Source organism: Callospermophilus lateralis, chromosome X (genome assembly GCF_048772815.1).
Source record: "Callospermophilus lateralis isolate mCalLat2 chromosome X, mCalLat2.hap1, whole genome shotgun sequence".
Taxonomy (NCBI): Eukaryota; Metazoa; Chordata; class Mammalia; order Rodentia; family Sciuridae; genus Callospermophilus; species Callospermophilus lateralis.
The window spans coordinates 95,789,887-95,816,939 of NC_135325.1; the positions used below are offsets into that span (position 1 = coordinate 95,789,887).

The following is a 27,053-nucleotide window of genomic DNA, read 5'->3' on the forward strand; positions in this document are numbered from 1 at the left end:
ATCTGCCTCCTCTTTCTCACACACCTTGCATATAATCCTTTAGTAAACATTTTTGGCTCTAACTTCAAAATATACATCTAATCTTAATCTTCCTCACCACCTTTCATACTACCATCCTAGTTCAAATAACTTTCATCACATGTCTGCCCAACAAAAATAGCCCTCTAACATATCTGCATGGATTCACCTTTTACTTCCTAAGGGTTCAACAGCAAAAAAAAAAAAAAAAAAAAGATTCTTTAAAAATAAAAGGTAATGGCCGTGGGTGTGGCTCAGTGGTAGAGTGCTTGCTTAGCATGTGTGAGACCCTAGGTTTAATTCCTAACACCACAAAAGAAAAAAAAGGTAGATTATGTCATGTCTCTGTTCAAATTATCCAAAGGCTTCTCTTCTCCAAGTGGAAGCAAAAACCTATGACATGCTGGACATGGTGGCTCACGCCTGTAACCCCAGCAGCTTGGGAGGCTGAGGCAGGAGGATCCCGAGTTCAAAACCAGCCTCAGCAACTTAACAAGATCCTTTCTCTAAATAAAATATGAAAAGGGATGGGGATGTGGCTCAGTTGTTGAGTGCCACTGGGTTCAGTTCCCAGTACAAAAGAAAAAAAAAAAAGCCTTTGAAACCGAGACTGGTGTGGTACTTTGCTACCTCTAGAGAACAGCACTAACTCTCTCCCATTTTCCCACTACATTCCTGTTACACAGGCCTCCTTAGTGTTCCTTGTATATACCATGTCCACTGCCACCTCAGTACCTTGCACTTATTCTTGCTTCTGCCTGGAATGCTCTTGCCCAAAATGACATCAGTTTTCTTCCTCATTTTAGGTTGTTATTCAAATGTCACCTTATCACAGAAGCCTGCTCTGAACTAATAAGTACTCATCTCACTCTAGGACTCCTTATCCCTTAATTTGCTTTATTGTTCTCCATACCAGCTCACACCCTCTGTTATGGTTTGGATGTAAGGTGTCTCCCTAAAGCTCATGTGTGAGACAATGTAAGAATGTTGAGGTGAAATGATTAAGTTATGGGAGCTGTAATCAATGGATTAATCCATTTGATGGATTAATAATTTGAAAGGACCACTGTATCGGGTGATAATTATAGGCAGATAGGGTGTGGCTAGAGGAAGTAGGTTACTTGGCGTATGCCTTTGGGGTTTATATTTTGTCCCCAGTGAGTGGGACACTCTGCTTCCTAGCTGTCGTGGTCTGAGCTACTTTTCTCTACCGTGCCCTTCCACCATGATGTTCTACTTCACCTTAGGCCCAGAGCTGTGAAGCTGGCCAACCATAGATTAAACCTCTGAAACCATGAGCCAAAATAAACTTTTCCTCCTCTAAGTTGTTCTTATCAGGTATATTGGTCACGGTGACACAAAGCTGACTAATACACCCTCTGACATTATAGTATTGTATTTGCTGGTTTGTGGTCTGTCTCCCTTAAATGGAATATAAGATCCATGAGAACAGAAACTTTGTCTTGTTCACTGCTGTATTCTCACCTCCTAAAATAGTTTCTGACACATAGTAAATGCTGAATGAAGAGATTAATGAAAGACACAGCCAAGAGTACAAGAAATTAAGGTATAAGAAAGGAAGAGGGAACCATCTTAGAATGATATACAGGTGACCTGTATTCTAGTGACATGAGATTTAAGTCCATTGGCAAAGACTGTTAGTTATCTTCCAATATTTATTCTCCTCTATGTCCATAGTAACAGAACTCCTAATTATTTATTGTGGGTCTTTCATTATAAGGCAAGCACTCTTCTGCTGAGCTATACTCCCATCCCAGAACTCCTAATAATATTTGGGGAGGTACTAGGGATTGAATTCAGGAGCACTTGACCACTGAGCCACATCCCCAGCCAAAGTATTTTATATTTTATTTACAAACCCTCACTGAGTTGCTTATCACCTTACTTTTCCTGAGGCTGGCCTTGAACTCACGATCCTCCAGCCTCATCCTCCTGAGCTGTTGGAATTACAGATGTGTGCCACTACACCCGGCCCAGGACTCCTAATTTTTGACTGGACACATGACCACCCAGAATGAAGATTACCATGACTAACTTCTGAACAAGCAAATGTCATGGAAGCTACTGGGAATCATCCTTAGAAGACAATTACCAAATCCCTCTTCTTGGACTCTTTTTTTCTACTGGCTAGAATGTGAAAGTGAAGGTTAGAGCTGGAGCAATAGAGGTCACATACAGTGGAATAACAAGATTGAAAGACCCTGTGTGTGCCTGTGAGCATTGTGGGGACAAGTACTCCATACCAGCCTCAGACTGCCTTTCTCTGGACTGTTGTGAAAGAGACAAGTTTTTCTCTTGTTTATTCCATTATCATTTTAGAACTCTGTTGCTCTCAGTGGAAACTAATGTTAACCAATCGATACACATTCAGAGAGAGGAGCCAAAGTCTTGGAACCAAGAGCCCCATATAAAGCCTGAATCTTCAATTAGCTTTTCCCTGACTAAAATGGTGAATTACAATAAGCCTGTCTACTGGATGCCTGCCTAGCACTGGTTTCTGGGCATGAAAATAGACCTCACTTGAGAACTCATAACTACTAATAAGGAAATACTTTTTAACATTCATTTTTTAGTTATAGGTGGACACAATATCTTTATTTTATTTTATGTGGTGCTGAGGATTGAACTCAGTGCACCACGCATGCCAGGCGAGCACTGTACCTCTGAGCCACAACCCCAGCCCAAGGAAGGATTTTTTCTAAACAACATGTAAACAAATTAACCCAAAGGCAGAGATGATAAATCTGAGTGCATTAAAATAAAAAATACACTTCCAAATGACAAAGACAACATAAATGAAGTTAAAACCACAGACTTCATGAGCAAGGGATCAGTGCAAGAAAATATATAAAGGATCCTATAAATCAGTTGTTTAAAAAAGACAACCTAGGAGCTAGGATTGTGGCTCAGTGGTAAAGTGCTTGCCTAGCACACATGAGGCTCTGGGTTCGATCCTCGGCACCACATAAAAATAAAATAAAGTTTATTGTGTACACTTACAACTAAAACAAATATTTAAAAAAATACAACCTAATTAAAAAAAAAACTAAGAGGGAAAGGACATGTAGAGGTGCCTCAGGGAGGAGGAATGCTTAATGACCAGCAAACAATTGAAAAGGTGCCCAACTGCCATATGGAACAGGGAAGTGTGAAAAACTCACCCTTAATTGAGTCCTCATTACATGTCAGACAACATTTCAAGTGCTGCCCATAAGATACTATTTCACATTCATTAAATTGGCAAAAAAAATTATATTTATTTTTTAGTTTTAGGTGGACACAATATCTTTATTTTACATTTATGTGGTGTTGGGGATTGAACCCAGTGCCTCATGCATGCTAGGCAAGCACTCTACCACTGAACCACAACCCCAGCCCCAAATTGGCAAAACTTTTAAAAAATATTTTTTTAGTTGTTGATGAACATAATATCTTCATTTTTATTTATTTATTTTTATGTGGTGCTGATGATTGAACCCAGGGCCTCACACTTGTGAGGCAAGCAGTCTAACACTGAGCTACAACCCCAGCCCAAATTGGCAAGACTTTTGAGAGTACAACGAATCACCCACTCCGGCAAGGATACGAACCAATGGAAACTTTCACGTGCTGCTAGAATACAATCACCTTACAGGGCAATTCAGCAATATTTAGTAAAGTTGAAGATTCGAATTAGTTCCAGAAGGACACTTTAGAAAATCCTGAATGTGTCTCAATACTGTTCATAAAGTTGGTTGTGGGGGCACATGTCTGTAATCCCAGCGCTAGGGAGGTTCAGGCGGGAAGATCACTGAGTCTAGGAGTCTGAGGTCAGCTTGGGCAACATAGTGAGATCCATCTCAAAAAGACTGCCCTTGAACTTGTGATTCTTCTGCCTCAGCCCCCTGAGCTTCTGGGATTATAGGTGTGCACTACCACACCCAGCAGTAACAGCCCTATTTTAATAGCTAAGAAATGAAAACAATATCAATGTCCTCCAATGAATACCCAAACATACATGATCTGGAATATTCTACAACAAGGAAGGTGAATGAACTAAAGCTATATGGATCAACATAGACAAGTCTCACAAAATCCTGAATGAAAAAGGCAAATTCTAGGATGGTGTGTACCAATTATCATGTGTCTCTAGTTTTAAAATATGCAGAACAATCCTGTATTATGAACACTCTCATTATAGTACTAGTACAAAAATATTCAACATAATGGTACCTCCAGAGAGAGATGGTATATGAGAGACTTTGGAAATGGTTTCTATGCAGTGCCGACACTGTAATATTTTAATTCCTTTGTGTGTGTGTGTGTGTGTGTGTGTGTGTATGTGTGTTTGTGTGTATGAGACAAAATCTTGCTATGTTGTCCAGGATGACCTCAAACTTACAATCCCCCTCCTCAGCCTCCCAAGTGAGTGGGATTACAAGCATGCACCACCATGCCTGGTTCTAATGTTTGAATTCTGAAAAAGAAAGGCAGAGGCTGGAGGTATGGCCCAGTGGTCATGCTAGGCACATATTCAGCACCTACAAGGTTCTGGGATTCAAAGAAAGAAAGAGAGAGAGAGAGAGAGAGAGAGAGAGAGAGAGAGAAGGAGGGGTGGGGAAGAGAATAAAGGAAGGAAGAAGAAAAGAAGAAAGGAAAAGAAAGAAAAAAAGAGAGAGGGAAAGAGGGAGGAACAGAACTTTCTATTGCCGTGACAAAATGCATAAGATAATCAATTTAGAAGGATTTATAGATTTATTTTTTTATAGATTTATTTCGGCTCCTGGTTTCAGTCCAAGGTCTCTTAACAGGCCCATTGCTCTGAGCCTGTTGGGAGACAGAACAAATGACAGAGGGCATGGTGGAGAGAAACTGCTTACTTCTTGGCAGCTAGGGAGTAAAGAGAGAGAGAGAGAGAGAGAGAGAGAGAGAGAGAGAGGAAGGGGCTAAAGAGAGAGAGAGAGGAAGGGGCTAAAAGTCCCAAGATGTCAAAGGCATGCCCCCAGTGACCCAACTCTCCAAAGCACCACCAGCAGGGGCCCAAACAATCAACACACGTGAGCCTTTGGAGATCATTCTAGATCCAAACTACAACAGGAAATCATGTAACTGCAGTATAAAGTTACAGTTTGAAAAAAAGCTTACTAGTAGATATAAATGTGTTTTTATGTTTTTCAGTATACATTTCTGTATGCTTGAAATATTAACAATAAAAATATATAAATCAAAAGTAATCATGTTGAAAAAATAGAAATCAAGGAAAAGAATACAACATAATCTCATCATCTACAAGTGTTAATTAACTCTTTTTTTTCAATTTATCAGAAAATAAGTTTTGTTTCAAAATACTGGGGATTGAACCCAGGGGTGTTCTACCACTACACTACATTCCAGACATAATAATAATAATAATAATTATTATTATTATTTATTACTATTAAGGTATTGGGGATTGAACCCTGGGATACTTTACCACTGAGCTATACTCTGAGTCCTTTTTTATTTTTATTTTTTATTTTGAGACAGAGTCTCACTGAGTTGCTTAGGGAATCATTAAATTGCTGAGGCTGGCCTTGAACTTGAAATCCTCTTGTCTCAGCCTACTGAGTCACTGGGATTATAGTCATGCTCCACCATACCCAGACAGAAATGTTAACATTTTGATCTAAATTTTTTCATTGATTTCTGGTATTTTTTGAACCCCTATTCTGTGCCCAAACAGGATACTGGACATTGAGGATACTTTGAGCCAATAACACCATAACATTCTTTTTTCAGATCTTTTTTCTTCTTTAGTAGATTTATGTTGATTTATAAGATACAAATACAGGACTGGGGTTGTGGCTCAGTGGTAGAACACTTATCTAGCACATGTGAGGCATTAGGTTTGATCCTTAGCACCACATGATAAATTAAATAAAATAAAGTTTTAAAAGATACAAATATATATTTATAATTTCAATGCACATTTGACAATTTGATGTTTGACATGCAATAAAGAATATATATTTAAAGTCTAAAATTGTATATTTTGATATATGTATACACTTGTGAAGCCATCCCCAAAATCAATATAATGAACCCCATTCATTTCCCCCCAAAATACTGTAACATTCTTGAATATGTACTACTACTGTCAAAAGTCACAGCTCTGTTAAGAAGTATTTTTAAAGTGTCTATTTAAAGTTTTTTTAGTTGCAAGGACCATTTCTACTTTTTTGTGTTTGTTATGATATATTGAGGCCTGTGTATAATTCTAATTTTCCAAGAATATTACCCAGTGGTTTGAAGTTCAATAAGTTTATGCATTTGAATGATGGTAGTTGTTGTAATTTATTAAAAGATACAATATTTTCAAATGTTGATGATTTACTATGGCTTAAATTTTTTATAACAGAATTAAAAATAATTACCTAATTTCCATGTCTCATGGTAATTTTGTTCCTTTCTTCACTTTATTTTTTTCATTACAATTCTTAATACACCTTTATACCACAATTTATCACATCTCTGTATATAAGGTATGTTGACACCAAATTCACATCTTCATACATGTATTTTGAATAATGATGCCTGCCAAAATAAATGTCAAGATAATTATTGAGCAAATATTTAATGGAGAAAATTGCTTCACTTTTTACATAGAGGATACCACAAAAGTAGAACATGTATTCTATCTGGCATTTTTTGCGTTTTCAGGAAATATTGTAAAAAATTAGAAAGAAAAAGTAAATTTTAAAAAAGTAAACAGTGTTGTGAATGCTATGAAATATGCTATGTATAGTGTACAGGATTCAATTGTATAAACTTGAAAATAAAATATTTCATTTCCCCCCCCCCAAAAATAAAGTTTTTTTTAGACTAATATTCAGTGTTTGTCAAAGGTATTACCCACAGTTTCCTGGAAATAACAGTAACTACTCCTTTTATTGAGCATTTGCTATGTGCAAGGGCCTATTCTGAGAACTTTCAATGTATGAACACATCGAATCCTCACAACTACCCTCTGAAGCAGGTGTCATTATTATCATATCTCCATTTTCAAAAGAAGGAAGCTGAGGCCCTGAGAAATTAAGTAACTTGCACATAGTCTCACAAATAGGAAGTGGTGGAGTCAGGATTCCTACCAAGCAGTCTGGCTCTGGAGCCCTTGCTCTTAACGACTATGAAATCTTATTTTAGGATCACTAATTTTGCAGTTATGATATTTTGGGTTGTTGCTGTGCAGTGGGTGAAATCATTAGCATGAGTTGATATTTGAAGTCCAACATGGTATAGCTTTAATTAGTATCATTCCATGAAGCCTGTATGGCTTATGTCCTTAATCAGAGAGCAAACTTCTGAAAAACAGACAATATTTTTTAGGTCACCATGTACCTTAAAAGTGTTTTCTGCCCACAGAAGGTTGTCAGTATTTACTAAATGGTTAAAAGAAAACACACCAATATTTCCACACTGAGGCATTAAAAAGTTTAATTTCCTAGGTCAATCACAAAAGATAATTCTTAAGAAAGCCTCTTGTACTATTTTGGTTCTCGTCAATCATTTTGTTAATAGTAACTTTTTTAAAATTTTTGGTGTTAGGGATTGAGCCCAGGGACACTTACCACTGAGCCACATCCCTAGTCCTTTATATGTTTTACTTTGAGACAGGGTCTCCCTGAGTTGCTGAGGTCCTCACTAAGTTGCTGATGCTGGCTTTGAACTCCAGATCCTCCTGCCTCAGCCTCCCAAGCTGGTGGGATTATAGGAGTGCACCACCATGCCCTGCTATCCTTTTTATTTTTATTGTGGTAAACTATACATGATGCAAAATGCACCATGTTATCAATTTTTTATTTTTGGTACTGGGGATTGAATCCAGAGGTGCTTTACCACTGAGCTACATCCCCAACACTTTTTATTTTTTATTTTGACACAGTGTCTTGCTTTGAGCCTTGCTAAATTGCTAAGGCTGATCTCCATCTTAGGAGCCTCCTGCCTCAGCCTCCCAAGTCACTGGGATTATAGGCATGCATCATCATGCCCAGCAGTAATTTTTAATGTACAATTCATACTGTTCTGCAACCATCACGACTATCCATCTCCAGCAATATTTTTTCATCCCCAAAAGAAAACTGCTCACATTAACAGTAAATCCCTCGTTTGGATGTCCCCAGACCCTTATAACCATCATTCTACTTTCTGACTCTTTGAATTTGACTATACCAAGTATCACATAGCAGGGGAATATTGATGCAGTATTTCTTCTTTTGTAACTGGCCTATTTCACCTAGCATAATGCCTGCAATGTCCATTCATGTTGCAGCATGTGTCAGAATTTTCTTCTTTTTAAAGAATGAATAATATGGGCTGGGGTTGTGGCTTAGTGGTAGAGCGCTTGCCTAGCACGTGCAAGGTCCTGGGTTCAATGTTCAGCACTACATAAAAATAAATAAATAAAATAAAGGGCATTATGTCCATCTACAACTAAAAAAATATTTTTAAAAGAATGAATAATATTCTATACTATGTGTATTCCACATTTTCTTTATCCATTTATCAATTTGTAACAGGAGCCCCTTTCTTGTAACTGGGGTCCACTTTATGTTTTGAATATAAACCATGCTATTGGCCTTTAGTGGCTTATTTTAAAACTGATGTGCTTTCTTCTTTCCTCTTCTCTCTCTTCCCCTGCCTAAATGTGGGAAAACAAGATTGACCTCCTTCCTGTCCTAAGCCAAGTTATCTGTCCTTCTGTTTGATGCCCATTGAACAAAGAAACTGGATCTGAAATGGAAAAACAGCTTTCTTAAAAATAAAGTTGAGGATTAATTACATCTACTGATAATATCTGGAAAACAGCCCTTGAATTTCCCTTTTTAAAGTCCTCTATCCCTTCTAGCGGTGAGAATGGCAGCTTCTGTGACATGAGTCCTTGCCTTTCTCTGCCACAGTCTGGCTGGGCACATTCTGACTAAACTGTGGCTCTCAACATTTCTCCTTTGCTAGCAAAGCAACAAAATTTATTTTTCCTTTTTCTCAAAACCTTGTCTTCATTATTGAATTAGCATTGGGTACAAGGATTGAGCTTTCAGTATCACGTTGATGAACATTTGGATTGTTCCCACTATTTGGCAGTATGTCTAATTTGTTTTATTCTTTCTTTTTTTTTAAAGAGAGAGAGAGAGAGAGAGAGAGAGAGAGAGAGAGAGAGAGAGAGAGAATTTTTTATTATTTATTTTTTAGTTTTCGGCGGACACAACATCTTTGTTTGTATGTGGTGCTGAGGATCGAACCCCAGCCGCACGCATGCCAGGCGAGCGCGCTACCGTATGAGCCACATCCCCAGCCCCTTATTCTTTCTTTTTTATTTTCAATGCTGGGAATTGAACCCAGAGCCTCACACAGGCTAAGCAGTTGCTCCTCCACTGAGTCACACCTATTGTCCTACATAATTTGTTAAATAACCTCCATGCTATTTTACATAGCACCTGTGTCATACATTTCACCAGCAGTGCACAAATATTTCAATATCTACACAGGCTCACCAACACTGGTTGCTTTCTGTTTTTATTGTTTATTTTTATTTGGGGCAGGGAAGTACTGTGGATTGAACCTAGTGGTGCTTAACCACCGAGCCATATCCCCAAACCTATTTTGTATTTTATTTAGAGACAGGGTCTCACAGAGTTGCTTAGCACATCTCTTTGCTAAGGCTGGCTTTGAACTCATAATCCTCTTGCCTCAGACTCCTGAGACACTGGGATTACAGGTGTGCACCACTGCTCCTGGCCCTTTTAAATTTTTATTTAGAGACAGGGTCTCATTAATTTGCTTAGGACCTTTCCAAGTTGCTGAGGCTGGCTTTGATTCTCCTGTCTCAGTCTCCCAAGATGCTGGGATTACTGGCATGTGTAACTTTACTCAGACTTGTGTGTGTGTGTGTGTGTGTGTGTGTGTGTGTGTATGTATGTTTTAATAATAACCATCCTAGGGGCTGGGGCTGTTGCTCAGTGGTAGAGTGCTCATCTGGCACACGTGAGGCACTGGGTTCAATCCTCAGCACCACATAAAAATAAAATAAAGCTATTGTGTCCATCTACAGCATATATATATATATATATATATATATATATATATATATATATATATATATTCCTAATAGGTGTGAAGCAGTATCTCATTATGGTTTTAATGTGCATCTCCCTAAGGTTTATGCCTTATATTTTGTCTATTTTATCTTATTTTAAATAAATCATAGTCCCTGTTAAATGCCTTAAGAGAATTCAAGTATTTGTTTACCAGCAAATAATTCTCACATGTCTACCAGTTGCTAAATTTATTTTGTTTAAATTCAAGTATACCTGTGTGTGAAGAAACTCATTGTTTCAATAGTTTAAGCATTAATATGGCAGGCACTGTGCTAGACACTTGTCACAAGTTAGGTTCCCTAGGAAGTAAACTTTTGGACAGGTTGTTAAGGAAGGAGTGCCCTGTGATGAATTCTTATGCAAGAGAGGGGGGAAAGGCAGCATTGAGGTCTTCAACAATTTTTAAGAGTTTAAAGATTCCTGAGATCAGCGCATACCAAGGGAAGTAGAACTCCCATTAGTCATTTCCAATCAGATAGCTGTCTGGGGTTGAGGATGTAGCCTAATGGTAGAGCACCTGCCTTGTATGAGGCCCTGGGTTTCTCCCCTACTACCACAAAATAAAAATAATATACTTTATCTGGATACTAAAATTGAAAGACCCTTTTTTCTCTCCCCCATATACCCCATTTATATTCTTTCTCTCTCTCTTTTCTCCTTCCATTTTCTCATTCTTTCCTAAAATTCTCTCCCCTCTTAAATGTTTCCTTCTTTGCCCCTGTGTACCTGTTTTCCAGTATATGTTTAGTTCACACCCCACTCCTCCAATCTTTCTATGGATTGTAAGAAATCAAATTGCTCCTGCAATTGCTATAATATGCTGGCAGCATCATACTTCTTGATGAAGAAAGATAAGATAGATTATATATAGTTTGTTTTTCAGAACTTCTGAATCATAGAAAGGCATCTTGTTATTGTCTCTGTTAATAGTCATTTTGAGTCCCTGAGAATAGATTGTATTTCACCTACACTTTAAAGTGAAATTGCAGTTTTGTAATAAGGAAATTTCAAACAAAATTCTATCAGAGTCTATTTAAAATTTATCTTGAAGAATAAAAGTGTATAAATTGCCATCAAAACATTAGATTCTCAGGGCTGGGGTTGTGGTTCAGTGGTAGAGCGCTTGCCTAGCATGTGCGAGACCCTGGCTTCAATCCTCAGCACCCCATAAAAATAAATAAATAAAATAAAAAATTAGATTCTCAAAATCAAAAGATTAGATTAGATTCTAAAAATCAACCACTTGAAATATGGAAGTTCAGCACCTCTGTTTATTTCAATCCAAGTGTGGAAACCACCAGAGAACAGAAAAGCACCCAAAATTCCACCAAGCACCAGTGTTCCTCCATTCACACAATATATCTTGAGAGAATGTCATGCTACAAAGGACACAGAAAAAGCAAAGATCTGAAGTAACTGGAGTGAGGAATCTCCACAACCATCAAATACCAAATTAGAAGAGGTCTTCTTTTTTGGGTTTGGGGACTTTTTGCTTTTTGGAAAGAAAATAGGTTGCTTTCTCCAATTATCATGAAAAGAATATATACAGTCTGCTAAATTTAGTTGTAGCTCTGTCACAACAATGATGACAAAATTTTCCTGACCACATTGTGCTTGAGTACAAATGGTTCCTCTTTCCAGGCTCTGGTTCGTGCATATACAAATTCCTGGTGAGCTGACACCCACTGTTCTACAACAGTACTCCTTGAGAGTCCAGAGTAATGATCCAGCTGTCCCTTGAAGGGGAAGATGCAAAGACTTAACCTATATCCTTGCTGGTGAGATCTGTTGTCTTTATAGCCATTCACGGAAGTGCAGGGTCCCAGCTGATCCAGTTTCAACATGGCAGCCTAGACCATCACACAGAGTTGGCTGTGTATTGGGTAATACCTTTGCCACTTAGTAGAGCGGGTATCAGTAGACAAGGGACTGTACATTCTCATTCTGCCCCTACTGTGCCCCTCCACGCTGACTCTCTCCCACAAGTGGCTTTATTGTTGCAGCTTGCACATGTACCTGGCCTGAGGATAAAAGGGCAAGAACAAACAGGAAATTGAGCAAAGGAGAAATGAAAGAAAAAAGACTGAGAACAAATAGGACAATGCCAGTAGAAAGGAGAACAACAGAAGCGGAACCATGAGCTATGAGGGAACTATGAAGATGAAAGAATACTAGAAATGCTAATAAAAGTTCCCATTTCTTAGTACTCATTATGGGCTATGTACGACATAAATATTTCATGTGAGTTTCTTCATCTCGTATCTCACATCTCCTTATAATAAACTTTCTGGTAGACACTGTTATGCCTATATTACAAAGGATCAAAGATACTGTGAAATGAAAAAAAAAAACCCTCAAAACATTAAAAAAAAAGTCAAGAGAAGAGAGGACAAGAAACAAAAAAATGAGCCAGGAGCAGTGGCGCATGCCTATAATCCCAGCAACTAGGGAGGTGGAGGCAGGAGGATTCCCAAGTTCAAAACCAGCCTCAGCAACTTAGCAAGGCCCCTAAACAACTTAGTGAGACACTGCCTCAAAATAAAAAATGAAAAGGACCAGGGAAGTGGACCAGTGGTTAAGTGTCACTGGGTTCAATCCCCAGGTGCCAAAAAAAAAAAAAAAAAAAAAAAGAAGAAGAAGAAGAAGAAGAAAAGAAAAGAAAAGAAACAGAAAAATGAGGCAAATAGCACAAAATCAGATGGTAGAAATAAGTATAATTAGAAGGAAATGGGAACCAGGGATGTAGTTCAATGGTTGAATGTTTGCTTAGCATGGACAAGGCCCTGGGTTTGATCCCCAGCACAAGGGAGAAAAAAGGCAAATGTAAATGAACTAAATGCTACAGTTAAAGGACCATGATTTCCTATGGGATAGAAAACACAAATTGGGCTGGATGTGATGATGCACACCTGTAATCCCAGCAACTCGGGAGGCTGAGGCAGAAGGATTGTGAATTGAAAGCCAGCCTCATCAATTTAGCAAGACCCTAGGCAACTTAGCAAGATCCTGGGCTGGGGATGTGGCTCAAGCGGTAGTGCACTCGCCTGGCATGCATGTGGCCCAGGTTCGATCCTCAGCACCACATACAAACAAAGATGTTGTGTCCGCCAAAAAAAAACTAAGAAATAAATATTAAGAAATTCTCTCTCTCTCTCTCTCTTTCTTTAAAAAAAAAGATCCTATCTCTCAATAAAATAAGGTTGGAGATACTGCTCACTGGTTAAGTGCCCCTGGGTTCAATGTCTAGCCCCCCCAAAAAAATAAATCAATAAAATAAATAAATAAAAGAACCCAGAAGGAAATTGGCAAAGCAGGGGATCTAGTGTCATCCTAAAACTCCAGTTTATAGGACTACTGTCCTATAAACTGGAGACGCAGAGTGAAATGACTGGCCCTTGCTTCTGAGCTGAGAAGTAGCAAGTCTGGTCTCCATCTCTTAGTCCAGAGTGCAGGCCCCCATAGCACGGTACTAGGTATGCAATTGACAAAGTCAGAAGCAATTTTCTCTATGACCAAGGGTCAGAAAAGGCAGTCAAGGTGAAAGGGTGTGGGAAAGATAGGGATAATGTGGGAACTACATTGGGATGAGTTTTGCTGCTCCTCCTGATGCCTGTTGTTTTCCAAGTTAAAAGTGAGGCCTTACAGGGCTCAGAGGCACGCACAGGCCTGAAATCCTAGCAACTCAGGAGGCTGAGGCAGGAGGATTGCAAATTCAAACCAATGCAGCCTCAGCTACTTTGTGACTCAGCTTGACCTTGTCTCAAAATAAAAAGGGCTAGGGATGTGGCTCAGGGGTTAAGCACCCCTGGGTTCAACACCTGGTACCCAAACAACAACAACAAAAAACAACCAACCAACCAACCAAATAAACAAACAAAAAAAAAACCACATGAGGCTTCAATTCTGTGTTTGCATAGGGATCTATTCAAAATCCAGGTGTGCAAAGTGAACTCTGGGGATGCAAATCAGAGTGTTGATTCCTGGAGCAGAGGCGCTGGTATGCAAACCACTTTCTTCTCAGAGAGGCATTGTGGACTGAGGCAAAAGGGACTAGAGGTTTCTTTGGGTAAATGTAAATATTAATTATCCTCTCTTTCAAGGCAAACAATGAAGACCTTTCAGCACAAGAAGGTGCAGGTGACTTAACACGCAAATGGCACATTTGAATCTTTAATCTGAGGACCCCAGAGACTAAGATACTTATGCTAAGGAGCAAAGTGGTGATGCACTAACGTGGCTATTAAAAGCTGCTCTTGAGAGGGCACAAATTGGACCAGTCTTGCCTGGGTTAGTAAAGAGGGGCAGGGTTTTAGATGAGCAGTGGAGAGGGTGCAGTGATAAGGTCGAAGAGGGCTGGGGGATGTAGTCCAGTGGTAAATTCGTCACCTAGCATGTGCAGTCCTAGGTTCCATCCCCAGCACTGCAAAGAAAAAGAAAGGAAGGAAGAAAGGAAGGTTGTAGGGGGGTGATCCTGGCTGAGATAATGGGGTAGCAGCAATGATGACAGCACCTGGACCAGAAGCCAAAGGAGGGTCCTTGGATGCTAACATACAGAGGCACTTCCTGAAGCGTTGGAAAGCAAAGCAGGACCCATTTCAGAGAGGGTTTACAGCCTGAAGAGTGAAGCTACAGAGCATCTGGGGGGAATATTGTAAGTTCTCATGGGGAACAAGAGACAGCAGTGTTTCCATGCCCCCAGGCACACTCTTGCATACAGAAGTACCCCAGGTAGTTTTATCCTGGAAGAATCAGCCTCACAGATCCTCAGCCCTGACTGCAGAAAGTTTGCATAAAGGCTGTCCCTAGTCCTGACTGCCAATACCTCGAATGGTCTCTTCTTGGTCTTCTTGTCTCCAGGTAAGAATTAAGAAGTCTTGTGGAGTACAGTTTTGCACACCTGCAATCCCAATGATTCTGGAGGCTGAGGCAGGAAGATGGCAAGTTTAGGGCCAGCCTCAGCAACTAAGGGAGGCCCTGCCCAAAAATAAAAAATAAAAAGGACTGGGGATGTAGCTCTGAGGTAGGGCACTTGCCTAGAATACATGGGGCCCTAGGTTTCATCCCCAGGACAGGAAAAAAAAGAATGAAGACATGGTAATTCATATTAGCTGTCCCAAATGCCATTTTTATTACATTACACCTCATTTGTGAAAACCTTACTCGTCTCCTTGTTGTTTATGAGCAAGCTACAAACTGACCTCCTCTTCCCCCTTCCTCCTCTTTTTTTCTTGTGTCTCTCATACCCTGGTTATCCTTTGAGGTCTGGTTTAACTCTGTCTTCAACAAGAAGCCTTCTAAAGCAATTCCAATCACAATTGTTTGTCTTGCCTTTCTCTGAACCTATACCACAGATGAACTTTTGTTTGTTTGTTACATTTTCTCTCATTGTTGTGTATACTTTTCCACAGTTTAGACTGGGAGTTTCCCAAGGTCAGAAACTTGCCTTTTGTTTGTTGGTTGCTATCCCTCATAGTACTTAACAAAGTGTAATTTATTTATTCATTAATTATATTTTTTGAGCATGTACTACGTGGCAGGCACAATTCTGGTTGCTGGAGATACAGCTGGGAATAAACAGGAAAAACAATTCTGCCCTCATTCAGCTTACATTCTAGCATGGAGAGATATTGATCCAGGAATGGGGAGGAGGAAGGTGTGTTTGTGGAGCTTGCCATTTTGGGTGGGGTGGCCAAGGCAGGCCTCAATGGGAAATCTGAATGAGGTGAGGGAGTGAGACATGGATATTTTGGGGAGAGGAAGCAAATAGCAGAGCAAATAGGCACAGAAAAGGAGCTGAGGCAGCATTGTGTTTGGCTTGTGTGAGGAACAGCCAGGAGGTCAGTGTGGCTGGAAGAGAGTAGGGGAGCTGGGTAGGAGATGTTAGAGAGGTAATGGGGTCAGGTAGGATAGGGCCTTGGAGGTCATTGTGATGACTTTGATATTGGAGAATTCTGAGCACAGGAACATCTTGTTGAATTAAAAAGTTAGGGCATGGTGGTGCATGCCTGTAATCCCAGTGACTCAGGAGGCTAAGACAGCAGGATTGAGGCTAGTCTCAGAAATTTAGTAAGACACTGTTTCAAAATTAAAAAAAAAATAAAAAAGAAGAAGGGCTGAGGATATAACTCAGTGGTAAGGCACCCTTAGGCTCAATCTCCAGTACTGCCAAAAAATAAATTGTTTAGTACTGGGGGTGTAGCCGACTGGTAGAATTCTTGCCTAGCATGTGTGAGGCCCTGGCATGGATTCCCAGTACTACAAAAAACAACAGCAAATTTCATCTAATGAACACTGTAGGAAGCCTACAGGTCTATGGACTTCAGATTTTGAGCAGCCACCTCAGCGGCATGCCTACTTTGTCTCAAACTAAACCCAAAGCTTCCTGCCAGAGGCCAGAGGTTTCTTATACAAAAGCACTTCCTTGAGTGAACTCGAATAAACCTATAGAAGAAAACCACTTGCTGAAGACTGGGGACCTTCAATTCAATTAATCCTCAACACTAAGGGCAGGACATGTGTCCCTAACCAAGTTACAGTCATCATTTTATTCTCTGTTGTCCCCAAGCCACTTTGAATAAACTTAGAATCTAAGAGCAACGCGTTTCTGTGCATACATGGCCTCAAGATAAGGATGTATGTCCTTTCCAATCCTGCCCCTAAGCTTCTTATGGGTGAAAATTCTGGAGTTACTCTTGACAGAGTCCTTGACCTCCAAGGAGTTGGCTCCAGTTGCAAAAATAGAATGCACACAAATCTCTATTATTTGCTATGACAGTGGAACTTGTTGAGTGTCATGAGCCTACACATAGGAGGAAACAGAATTTTGCATTTGGGGGTTAAAAGAACTACAAAAAAATGTGATATGTGATGGAAAAGCTTTTGAAGCAAAAAGGTTTGTAGTGACAAAAATATCAGAGGTGTCAAACAGGATCAAGGAAAGTAGTAAATGAGCTGGTCCTATTTCCAGTCCTCATCACTGGTCCTGTAGACTATTTATAGCAAAGGTCTTCAAACTGGTCCTGAAGATTCACCCTCCACAAAACAGATGTTCCCCATGTGAAAATCGGATCACTTCATTCCCCAGCTTATGCTTTTTAAATGACACCCCTCTCCTGAAATGCCACAAAGGGAAGTCCTAACAAGCCAGGCCTAGGAGTTGTAGGGGGCCATAGAGCTAGTGCAGACAGGGAACACGTGCTCTGTAGACACAGTGGCAGCTACTTCTTGGCCTCCTCTGACTGTTGCACACTGGAACTAAGGTAGAATACAATTACAGAACTTTTGGTTTCTTTAAAGAACCTAGAGATCCAGGGCTTAGGCAAAATCTGATTTTTTTTTTTTTCATTTTGGCATCTAAAGTCAAGTAAATTTAAACATGTTATGGGCCAAAGAAAAGTGCTCACAAGAAGGTTTGGGGTGTAGCTCAGTTTCAAAGCACTTGCTTAACATGCTGGAGACCTTGGGTTCAATCCCCAGTCCCGTCCCCCCACCAATACACACACACACACATACAAATAAGCAAAATTGTCCGCAAGGGACATTCAGCCTGAAGGTGGCCAGTCAGCTAGTAGTGCTAGAGTTCTGAGTGGCCTAGGAGCCCAGCTGGAAATAAAGCTGGGAAAAGTCTGAGGAATCCAAACAGTCCTGAAGAGGCAATCCTATGGGTAAAGGAGTTGGGACTTCTCTTTGTGGTATTTCAGGAGAGGGGTGTCATTTAAAAAGCATAAGCTGGGGAATGAAGTGATCAGATTTTCACATGGGGAACATCTGTCTTGTGGAGGGTGAATCTTCAGGACCAGTTTGAAGACCTTTGCTATAAACAGTCTACAGGACCAAAGACAAAGACCGGAAATAGGATCATGGTGGTGAGGAGTGGGGAGAACAGACCCATGGGATTGTTTACAGTCTAGCAAGTGACTACATCTACATGGCTAGATAGCAGGATGGAGGCACTGGGAGTGCTAGTTACAAGAAAGAAAAGCCTCAAGACTAAGCAGTTTTTTTAATTTTATTTTTTAAACATTTATTTATTTTTTAGTTGTAGTTTCACACAATACCTTTATTTATATGTAGTGCTGAGGATCAAACCCAGGGCCTCAAACATGCTAGGCGAGCACTCTACCACTGAGCCACAATTCTAGTCCCTCAAGACTAAGTAATTTTAGCATTTATCTTCCACTGTTTTTTGTCAAGCAAGTGGACAATCAATGGGTAGAGACCAATGAACAAAAGACAACAAAAAGTATTCTAGTTCAAGATTTCTCAACTTTGGCACTATTGTCATTTTGAGCAGGATAAGCCTTTGTTGTGGAGGCTATCCTATACATTTTAGAATACTAATAGTATACCTGTCCTCTATCCACTGGATTTCAAAAGCATGCCCCTCCCCAGTCATGACAACCCAAAATATCCTCAGACATTGCCAGATGTCCCGGGGGGTGGGGGTGGGGGGACAAAATTTCACCTCTTCTTGGGACCATTGCTCTAAAGTCAGAAGTAGGGAAATTCCCTTTCTGTGACTTCCCCTTTCTCATTGCATTTCAGTGGTGTGAGGATCTGCCTGGATTTTGCTCGACAAATGGTAGAAGATCCTTTGTGAGATTTTTACTTAAGAGACCAGCATTTTCCGCTAAACCGTTGTGTATGTTAGTGCCTATGTCCTTTTTGAACTCATGAGGATATTTCTCACTGGCTAGAGAGACACACACTTTTGCAAAAAAGGACATCATTCTTTCCTGTCAGATATTTTCTTCTCTCTATCCTCTTCCACTTCCACTTACAGATAAAGGGAGATCCTCAGTGAAAAGGGTCAAAATTAAAAAGATCAAAACAGCTCACTGGAGCAGCTGAGGGGCACAGGTCAGCCCAGGACTCTAAGCCACCCCAAGGTAAGGCAGGACAGGTGACTGGTAGTCTCATGCCCAAGTCATCAGGGCTCTAAGGGTTAAAGCTAAACTTCATGTTTCCTCATCGTGATTTTGATTACTCAAAGCCAAACTGATGAGAGCTTCTTGTTTATACAGTTCCTGGAAAGCTTTCCATTTATCTGCATTCTTCTGCAGACCAGGACAGTGGCCTAATTCAATCCAAGATACCCTTTGAATAAATTAAACAGAATTTACAAAGAAAGGTTTTATGTTGAAGAAACAACGTTCCTAACCCTCTCCACCACCTTAAAAAAGAATTTTTAAAAAATTATTACTGGATGTGTAAGGATCAGAAAGAAAGGGAACCTACTCCAGGTTCTTAGTCATGGACAATAGGCCTGAATTATCTTGGTGGAAGGAAATCAGGTTCCTTCCATCCCCGCACCATGGTTTCTCTTTTTCCTTACAATGCTCAAATTCTCAGGGCCTTTTATGGAAGTTAATGACAAGTCACAAACCTTATTTTTCTAATCATTTGCTAGCATTATGGTTTATTTTATTTTAAAAACACCGCTTGATCTATGCCAGGTAGTACCCATAATGGCACTCAGCCAGTCCCCAGGGCCTCCTCTTCCAACTGGAGACTCCTTAAAAGGTAGATGACATAATCATTTTGGAAATGTTATTATAAACGCATTATATTAATGTTTATAGCAAATGTTAACAAGTGTGTATGTCTGTGGTGATAGGGGAGGCCTTGGGTTAGAGAATGGCCAATCTATTTGCAGAGGGATTTAAAAATAATAGTAATATCTGTCAGTTCTATTTGCTTTGATAATTTATGGAGTGTTTTCATAAATATGACTTTACTCAAATATATATCAAGGATTTATACTGAACCTTTAATTGCAAGAAGAATCAACACCCTAAGAAACAATGCAGGCAGGCCCTCCTCCTAGAAGCCTTTGTTCTCATAACACACCCTTCTTTGTGTCCCATAGTTCCATGTTCTTACCCTTATAATAGACTCTTAAACTGGCTGCAGCTCTTTGTTGGCACCATCTACTGTTTGTGTGTGTGTGTGTGTGTGTGTGTGTGTGGTGCTGAAGATGGAACCCAGGGACTTGTGCATGTTAAGCATGAACTCTATCACTGACACCCCCAGCCAAGGTCTGGTTATAAAGATTGTCTTCCACAGTTCCTGGAAGGACACTTCATAAATATTTATTGAACCTGAAGGCCTTCATTCCAAGAGTGGATCATTTGTTTTGACTGGGTTCAACATCCCAATGCCCTTTGGGTGAGGTTGATACTAGGTACACTATCAGTTGTTTTATTGCTATATTTTTTGCATCTGCTTTTCAGGTATATACGTTGACTTAATTTGCCCCCAATGCACCTAACTTAATGAGTCTTATAATCCATCCAGATATGACTCTTTCCTAGAGGGGATGATGATAAAATAATGCTTCCTACAACATACTCTGATCCCTAGCACCTGAGGATGTATTGTCTTACATTGTAAAAATGACTGCAAATGTGATTAAATCAAGACTTTTATGCTGGAAAGATTATTGTGGATTATCTGGAAAGCCCTGTCTAATCCAAGGGTCTTTATAAGGGAAAAAATGGAGGCAGGAACAAAAAGGGAAGCAAACAGAGGTCTGAGTGGTACAGCAACAAACCAAGGAATGTGGGCAGCCAAGAAACTGGAAAAGTCAGGAAACAGATTCTCTTCTACAATCTTGAAAAGAAATGCACTTTGATTTTAGGTTAGTGAGACTTCTGACCTCCAGAAGAGACCAAATTTGTGATTTGTTGTAGCAGCAGTGGGAAACTCATAAGGGTTCTCTTTTTCCTTCTTCCTCAACCTCTCACAGGCACCTACTTTCAATTCAATGTATTCAATGGTAGCCTTCCAACTCATCCCATGCTCTCAATTGTCATTGAATATACATATATATATATATATATATATATATATATATATATATTGGTTGTGGGCTTTCAAAAATACAAGTACATTGTATGGTACTGTCCTTCATATTTGGAATGTTGCTTTTTTATAAAAATACAACTCAATATACTGCATCACCAGCTTTCAGATATACCGTTTATCCTTCTCATAAAGCACAGATGCTACCAAATCTCCTATTTGGACTTTCAAGTCCACCCAGTGAAGTAGGGCTGGTGTTAGTAACCCTGGAGTCAGAGTTTAAGAAACAAGGGCTCAGAGGTCAAGGGCTGGCAGGCAGGTTTCCCTACTCCCAGGCCAAGGTTCTTTCCACAGATGACAGTGCCCTAGTGTCCAGCAGGGCACAGCCCTTGGTACCTCTGAGGCCCCGCAAGTGCGCACCCAGCGGCTACGCCAGCGGGCACCGAATCCACGGCGCGTAGGGCGGGGGCTCCTAGGCTCTTGAGCTGGACCGCGACGTGGTCGAGGAAGTTGTGTTTGGTCAGAGATCGGACCTCGGAGGCGGCGGGCTGTGGCCTGCGACAAGGCCAGGTGTCTGGAGCGCAGTGGGAGCCTCTGGAGCCGCCGGCGCCCCGCCCCCTCCGCCCGCGCTCTCCGGCTCGGGTTACCTGGGGCCGTGGGCGGGGCGGCCCTTCCCGTCTGCGCCGGCCCTCAGCCTCCAGGGCGGCGGAGCCGGGAAGTGGGAGAGGGAGCGAAGTAGGCGGAGACTGCCGAGGCTCCAGCCCGGCCGGGCTCCAAAGCAAGGGGCTGCATGGAGCGGCCGGCGCGGCTCTATGGGCTGTGGGCGCTGCTGCTCTGCGCCACTGGTGGCAGGGGCGCCGCGCCCACAGGTGAGTGGGGCCCCTGGCCCGGGATGGAGGCTGGAGGGCTGGGGGTCGTAGGGGTCGCGGCCGAAAGTTCCGCGAGGGCACCGCGGGGCCGAGGGGTGCGTCGAGGGAGCTGGGAGCTGCCCTCGCGTCGCCCCGCGTTCGGCGACCGCAGCTCCCAGCGACGGCCGTCTGGGGTCCGTCGCTCGCACTCAGTTCGAGGTGGGAGACCCAGAAGTGTCGGGGTTTTCCTGGGCGCGGTGGTTGTGGCAGTGGCGGCAGCGGAGCAGGGGGACGACGGTAGGCAGTCTCACTTCCCTTGAGCCGTCGGGAAGAGCCCAGGAGGCTAGCTCCCGGGGGCGGTACTGAAACATGCCTGTGGCTTTCCAAGTGAGCCCAGGAGGGGTTGAGGAAGCCAGAGATGGCAGGGACTGTGATCCAAGTCCGGGCGAGCCCGGAACTTCCCAGGATCTGCCCAGGGCGGCGCAGATCCTTACTATGGGAACGTGGCTTTTGGGGGGTGGAAGTTGACGGGAAGCTCTCAAGATCCCGATCCCTGTAGAAAAGGACGTGAGAGTCAGCCTTCTCTGGCATCTGAAATATCCGTAGGGGAAACCTGGAGCACTATCTGGGCAGATCCTTCTCCCTTTAATAAATTTATGTTTTGGGATAATCTTACATATATGGAAAAGTTGCAAAGATTGTTCAGAAAGTTCCCCTATCCTTCTCAACCCTTTGCAGAAACTTTAGAATAATCAACACTGCAGAGTCGCTATGAAAATTAAAGATTAATGATGTATTCACGGACTATTCCTGGTATGAGTGGCCTTTGGGACATTTTGGGTAGCAATGGTAGCTCTAAATTTTATGGATTTTATTATTATATTGACACAAATATCAAGAATTTGCTTATTGCATTTTTACAAATGTGCTATGCTTTGAAACTCAAGTAAAAATGAGTCTGCTTTGTTCCAGGCAATGTTCTAAGGGGCTAAAGATGCCACAGTGAGCAAAATAGATCGAATCTTTGCCCTGCAGAGCTAAGGTACTATTGGCAGAGTCAGAGAAGGGGGGAAAAGTAAAATATATGGTATGTCAGATGACACAGGTTTGCCATTGTAAATTTTTCAGACTTTATTGAAAAAGCAGCATTTGAGTAGAGACCTGAGGGAGGCTTGAAGTATGACAGTGTGTGTGTTTTTCTTGTGATGCTAGGGGTAGAACCCAGGGCCTCATGGATACTAAGCGAGTGCTCTACCACTGAGCTACATCCTCAACCTTTAATAATTATTGAACTGTCTGCCTTATTTACTGATGAGCCAGGCTCTGAAAATTGACTTAGAACCTTAGAGGAACAAGCATAATCTTTTCCTCCAGAGTGTTTCTAGTTCAACTGGGAACAGGTTTCCACAAACAGGTGAGGAAATTGCAGGTCAGAGAAGGGAAGGGACTTGTCTAAGGTCACCCATATTATTAGTTTCCTGATATGCAACCTTGCCACTGCAGCACCCTCCCTCCTACAGAGCCCTTCCCACACACACCTGAAACAACACCTGGCTTTCTAGACAATACTGGCAACCCCCAAATTAATTTTGTCACAGTGATTTGTTGGTAACTTGTTTACTTAGAATACAAAATTTTTTTCTCTCCATTAGAAATATCAGTAGAATTTGCATTGAGGTATGGTGGCAAAAGCATTAAATATCTCCAGTCATGAGACTTGAATTTTGGTAGTTATGACATTTACCAGCTGTGAGACTCTGAGTTAGTCATTTCCCCTTCCCTTGCACCATAGTTTTCTCATCAGTGAAATGCCAAGGTTGAACTCCATAAGTTCGAACAGTTCTTGCATCTCTGAGCCTTTGAGTATTTAAACATGATTAGGTTACCAGCTTAGTTTTAGTCTGGTTAGCTCAATAGCCCACTTTGTGGCAAGTCCAAATAAGAGGCAGCATTTATATAATATTTACTCTATGCCCAGCAATTTTCTAAGTGCTTTCTATTCCATTTCATCTTTACTGCCTAAACTGTAGGTGTTGTTACTAGTTCCATTTTGTATGTGAGGAAGCTTAGGCACAGTGAGGCTAAGACCCTTGCCCAAATAAAGTGGAAAAGTGAGGCCTCTAACCCAAGCAGCCTGATTCCAGAGGCCATGCCCTTAACCCCTGTACTTAGTGTCCTTTTCAATAGAAGCGAGGGTAATCCTTAGTTGGCAGAGGAGCTGGTTGCTTTACAGGGCAGCAGGGCAGAATCAATTGGGACCCGTGGAAGTATATGCAGACTATTCATTAAGAAGCAAATTATATATATATATATATATATATATATATATATATATATATATATATGAATGAGACTGCTTTTTATCAAGGCTGAACTGTGTAATCCAAACAATAAGTACTATAGGCATTCAGAACAGAGGAAACTGTGAGGGTCGATAGTTTTATGGAAGAGGTAATATTTAAGCTAGACCTCGAAGATAGGTGGAATTTGAGTATGTGAGAAGTGATTCCCAGTAGGAGGTGGTTGGCAGGAGCAGACCCAGAGGTGAAGGTAAGAGTGTTCCTTTGTGGTCAGTAAGGAGCCTAAGTTGGCAGGAGAGGATATTGGCAAGGTCAGTTCAGACAGAAGAGCTTTATTTGCCTTTTTGGGAGGGGGGTACTGGAGATTGAACCCAGGGGCACTTAACCACTGAACCACACCTCCAGCCCTTTTCATTTTGAGTCAGGGTCTCGCTAAGTTGCTGGCTTTAAATTCACAATCCTCCTGCCTCAGTATCCTGAACCATTGGGATTACAAGTGCGTGCCACTGTGCCCTGCTTTGTTTGCTCCTAAAGGCCCTGAACTGGACACAGCCCAAGGGAAATGACCCTGGAGGAGAAGCAAGCAGGAAGACTTGACTAGTTAGGGGAGCCACTGGAATGTAAGCTCTGTGGCAATTGGGGTTTGCAGGTCTCCATTGGAAAGATGTGCTCTGTACACGTCCAGTGCAGAACATGATTTCCTGGTGTCTTCCCCCACCTGGTGGGGCTCAACAGAGCATGTTATTGTGGTTGGGGTGATTAAGAAAGATGTTCAAGAAAAAAAATGGACAGGAATTGATGACTGAGTGTATGTGAGGAAAGGAGATGAATGACTCATATGATTCTTGTGATGTCCTTAACTTTTCCCAAAATGTGCCAGCTCCTGTGTCTGGACGGGAGAAAGTCAAAGCTACCAGCTAAGCAAAATGCATTAAATCTTTAAAAAATATTGATTCTGTTAACTCTTACTTCACATAGTCTAGATGACTGTAGACTCACTTGGGGTTTTCAATTTACCAGGAGGAGATACAAGGGTCCCTTCTTCCTTCCCTCTTCCACTTCTGATGTCAGTGATCAATCTCCAAAAAATAATTGAGAGTGGATGCCTAAGGAAGGTACAAGGGATACTTTTTATGTCTCAAAGGCCATGGGTACATAACAATTTCACAGAAAACGGAAGCAACTATTTAGAACCATTATGTCTAGTCAAAAAGAAAGCAGGGCTGGGCACGTGGTGCATGCCTGTAATCCCAGTGGCTCTGGAGGCTGAGGCAGGAGAATTGTGAGTTCAAGGCCAGCCTCAGCAATTTAGTGAGGCCCTGAGCAACTTAGCAAGACCCTTTCTCTAAGTAAAATATTTTAAAAAGGCAGACAGCCGTGTGCATTGGCACATGTCTGTAATCCCAGCAGCTTAGGAGGCTAAGGCAGGAGGATCATGAGTTCAAAGCCAGCCTCAGCAATGGCAAGGTGCTAAGCAACTCAGTGAGACCCTCTCTCTAAATAAAACACAAAATGGGGCTGAGGATGTGGCTCAGTGGTTGAGTGTCCCTGAGTTCAATCCCCAGTACCTAAAAAAAAAAAAAAAAAAAAAAAATGCTGGGGATGTGGCTCCATAGTTAAGTGCCCCTGGATTCAGTTTGTGGTACAAAAAGCAAGCAAGCAAGTAGCTAATACATAGTACTTGCACTGTACAAGAATTGTTCTCAGCATTTTACCTATATTAACTCATTTAATCCTTCAGAAACCCTTTTGCAATATTATTAGTATTATCATTATCAAGTAGATAAGAAAACTGAGGAATAGAGAGGTTAAGTAACTTGCCATTTACTAAATTGCAGAGCTGGGATATGAACTTGGGCAGTCTGGCTCTTTTAAGTCTTTCCTTCTAATTACTGCACTATAGTGAAAGAACAATTAGAGATCTTTACAAAGAGTATTGTTACCGCTATTTATCAGTAAGGAGAAGCACGCTGGGGCAAGTGTAGAGTGGAAAGTGGAAGGCTTTATTAAAGGACAGCAGAAAGACTTCTCCCCAGAGGAAGAAGAGGACCCAAAAGGCTGGATCCATGGAAGGGGGAAGTCTTCCCTTTTTTATAGCTGAGGTCTTCTTTCAGCTTTCCCACACTCCTGTCTTTTTTTACCTTTATCTTGCAGTGATAGAATGCAGATGCGAAGGCCTAAAAGGTGGGAGTTAGGTGGACTGAAGGAGTAATCTGGGCAGGAAGGGCCTGGGGCAGCTTTTTGATTAGCAGTTCCCTGTTTGCTGGGAGCTGTTTCATTAACATTTCCTTTGGATGGGCTCTGGGCTTTGGGGACATTAACATTTCAATTTTCCCAAGTGCTGCTCTGGTTTCTGGGACTCCAGTCTCTATAATAGCCTCTGTTTTATTTCTTACTGGATATTAGACCCGATTTACCTAACTACACTAACTACCTATCTTTAAATCTGGCTTCATTATCATTACCACTTATTTATGTATATGTCTGAGTGTGTTATACATACATACACATATACACACAGTGCACATGGATTCATATATGTTTAAATATTTGGTGATTGTATTTTAAGATTTATTTATTTATACTGGGGTTTAACCCAGGGATACTTTACCATTGAGTGACATCCCAGCCCTTTTTTATTTTTATTTAGTTAATTTTTTTTTTAGCTGTAGAGGGACACAATACACTTATTTATTTATGTGGTGCTGACGATTGAACACAGTGCCTCACATGTGCTAGGCAAGTGCTCTACCACTAAGATACAATTCCAATCTCCCAAGCCTTTTTTTATTTTTTTATTTTGAAATAGAGTTGTACTCAGTTGCTTTAAGGCCTCACTAAGTTGCTATGGCTGGCCTTGAACTTGTGATCCTTTTGCCTCAGCCTCCAAAGTTTCTGGGATTGCAGGTGTGCACCATTGAACCCAGCTCAATTTTTTTATTGGGTAAAAT

The 27,053-nt window shown here is 41.2% G+C and overlaps 1 protein-coding gene across 1 annotated transcript in view; it reads left to right on the forward strand.

Annotated features, from left to right (window-relative positions):
• The first annotated feature begins 21,688 nt into the window (after positions 1 to 21,688).
• Il13ra1 (interleukin 13 receptor subunit alpha 1) overlaps positions 21,689 to 27,053 on the forward strand; it is a 58,990-nt gene continuing 53,625 nt past the window's right edge. The window contains exon 1 of the mRNA XM_077106352.1: positions 21,689 to 21,823. Coding sequence (XP_076962467.1) covers positions 21,745 to 21,823 — 79 coding nt within the window. The 5' untranslated portion in view covers positions 21,689 to 21,744. The remainder of the gene's footprint in view (positions 21,824 to 27,053) is intronic.